General features: G+C 46.0%; 1 protein-coding gene across 1 annotated transcript in view; it reads right to left on the reverse strand.

Annotated features, from left to right (window-relative positions):
- The window catches only part of xpr1a (xenotropic and polytropic retrovirus receptor 1a), a 64,708-nt gene that overhangs the window by 18,800 nt on the left and 43,408 nt on the right, over window positions 1-2,500 (reverse strand). Inside the window, exon 3 of the mRNA XM_053625953.1 lies at window positions 2,081-2,182. Coding sequence (XP_053481928.1) covers window positions 2,081-2,182 — 102 coding nt within the window. The remainder of the gene's footprint in view (window positions 1-2,080; window positions 2,183-2,500) is intronic.

The following is a 2,500-nucleotide window of genomic DNA, read 5'->3' on the forward strand; positions in this document are numbered from 1 at the left end:
CTCTTACCCTCAACCCCATGCAGTTCCGTGGTCCCTGCTCACGAAAAGCATCCGCACGGCATGACGCTCCCACCGCCGTGCTTCACCGTGCTGATGTGGTCTTCTCAGGGTTGGGTTTCCGCCAGAAGGAGGGTTTAGTTCAATGTTTCTGTAATCTCGTCAGACCGGAGAACCTTTTCAGACACGCGCTGACTCTAACGTTCCTTCCGTCCAATTCGAAACACGTTTCGTATGGCTTTGTTTTTAAAAAATGACTTTTCAGCCATTTTCTCCAGGATCTGGTCTCGGCCCAATTCCCTGTGGTACGTGCTGCGCGAAGGCTAACGCGTGCTTCTTCCAGGCTACGGTTCTCCTGTACACAGCTTCTCCAACTTCGTTTACTTTATTTTTTAAATTTGTAAATAATTCTGCAAACGACACAGATTTGAAACGGTGAACATTTACGACGTATAATCCGCTACAAAACGTGGAGCAGTTCAGAGAGGACTAGCTGTATGTGGAGACAGCTGGCTAGCGTAGGGATAAATGCGCGGTTAGCTAGTCGCTGTGATTATTAAAAAAAACGATCGTTTACTGAAGAGTTTTTCTTTTTCTTCCTGTAGTGGAACTGAGCTCCTGATACAGATTTGGATTTCCTGGAACGCTTTCATGTGTGTGTGTGTGTGTGTGTGTGTGCGTGTGTGTGGAGGGTAAACAGGCGTCTCTGTTTCACAGGAAGTGGACCGGCAGATCGAGTTGCGCAGACGTGTGAATACCGGGCAGTGTGTCACCGAGTGTGAGGAACCCCCCCAGACTAAACACACCCTCAGGGACCAACGAGTGCAGAACGAGCCCGAAATCTACCTCCTGTCCTCACACACACACACACACACACACCCCTGCCTGAGGATTTCTGAGTCGGCTAACATGCAAACTTCTGTGTGTGTGTGTGTGTGTGTGTGTGTGTGTTAAATTCAGCAAAACACTCCACCACACCCACACTATTAATAATCAGAGAGAGAGACGACTGGAGCAGGGGCACATCAGGGTCAGAAAAGGATTAAGAGGGTGACAGTGTGTGTGTGTGTGTGTGTGTGTGTGTGTGTGTGTGTGTGTGTGTGTGTGTGTGTGTTCAGCACGACTCTGTTGGGACAATACGAGTGTGTTTGAGGTTTAGACACATTGCTGCCAATGCAACACTTCCCAGAAGAGGTTTTGTGTCATCGCCAGTTAATCGTTTATCCACACACACACACACACACACACACACACAGGATTTATCACTTACTTATCATGCGACACTAAACCTGGACGTCAGTAAATATTACGAGCATGAGTTAAAAATAAAGCTGTGTATTTCGGAGGGGTGTGTGAGCCGTGATCACACGCTCCGTTAAAGACATGCAGAATGCTGACTGAACACATAGACACACACACACACACACACACACACGTTAGTAATGTTGTTGGAAATGGGAGGTAATAATGAGTGTCCGATCACATTCATTCTGGATTTATAGGGTTCTTTCACACACACACACACACACACACACACACACACACACAGTGTTCAGTCTGTTTGAAGAGCGTGGTTCTTTATTCAGGTAAGAACTCCATGAGCGTGGTCTCGGTCTGCTTCCAAGTGAACCTTAGCACAATTTGACTCTGAATCGACTCCGAATCGACTCGACTGCAGGAAGTGAATCGAACACGCCAGGTGTTTTGGGTTGAGGTGTTCTGCTGTGGGTCCGAGCCGCTTTGATCTGAGATGTGTTTTATTATTTGCTTTTTGTTGTATTTATATGATGTGCAGAGTGAAACCAAACCAAATAGCAAACGAATCGATTTCCATCTGATTCAGACTCCACACACCGACCAATCAGGGTGAACGCGCTCTTAGAGAAAGGTTTAGCGGGAAAACTTTCTCACACACTTTCTCACACACTCCGAATCAGCTCGCTAGTGATATTTAGCATTTCATTTAAGATGTATTTAATGCTTTAGATGGGGATTAAACACACACACTCACACACACACTCACACACTCACACACACACACACACACACACACACGGTCATAGAGATCATGAAGAAGGTTTACCTGAGTAGAAGGTGTTGATCTTGGACAGTTCCTTCTCGCATGTCTGAAAGAACTTCTCCTCAAATTTAGCGTAGTACCTCTTAACTGTGTCCTCATCCGTCACTGAAACAACACACACACACACACACACACACACACACACACACACACACACAGGTCAGTCTGGATGACACTGAGATGTTTAACACTGAGACAGGTCCACTGTGTTACCTGCTAGCGTTCAGGTGTGTGGTTAGCGTGCGGTTAGTTAGCGCCGGGTTCCAGACGGACGTGATGTGATTAGCCGTTAGCATTTTATTTAGATGCTAGCTACATTATTATTAGCATTGGAGTTGCTCCTTAGTGCTAGCTCTAGATCATAATAACGCTCAAATAAAATAAAAACATCTCTGTCTCTCTTCCTCTCTGTCTTTATTTCTT

The sequence above is a fragment of the Ictalurus furcatus genome, chromosome 5, assembly GCF_023375685.1.
Source record: "Ictalurus furcatus strain D&B chromosome 5, Billie_1.0, whole genome shotgun sequence".
Lineage (NCBI taxonomy): Eukaryota > Metazoa > Chordata > Actinopteri > Siluriformes > Ictaluridae > Ictalurus > Ictalurus furcatus.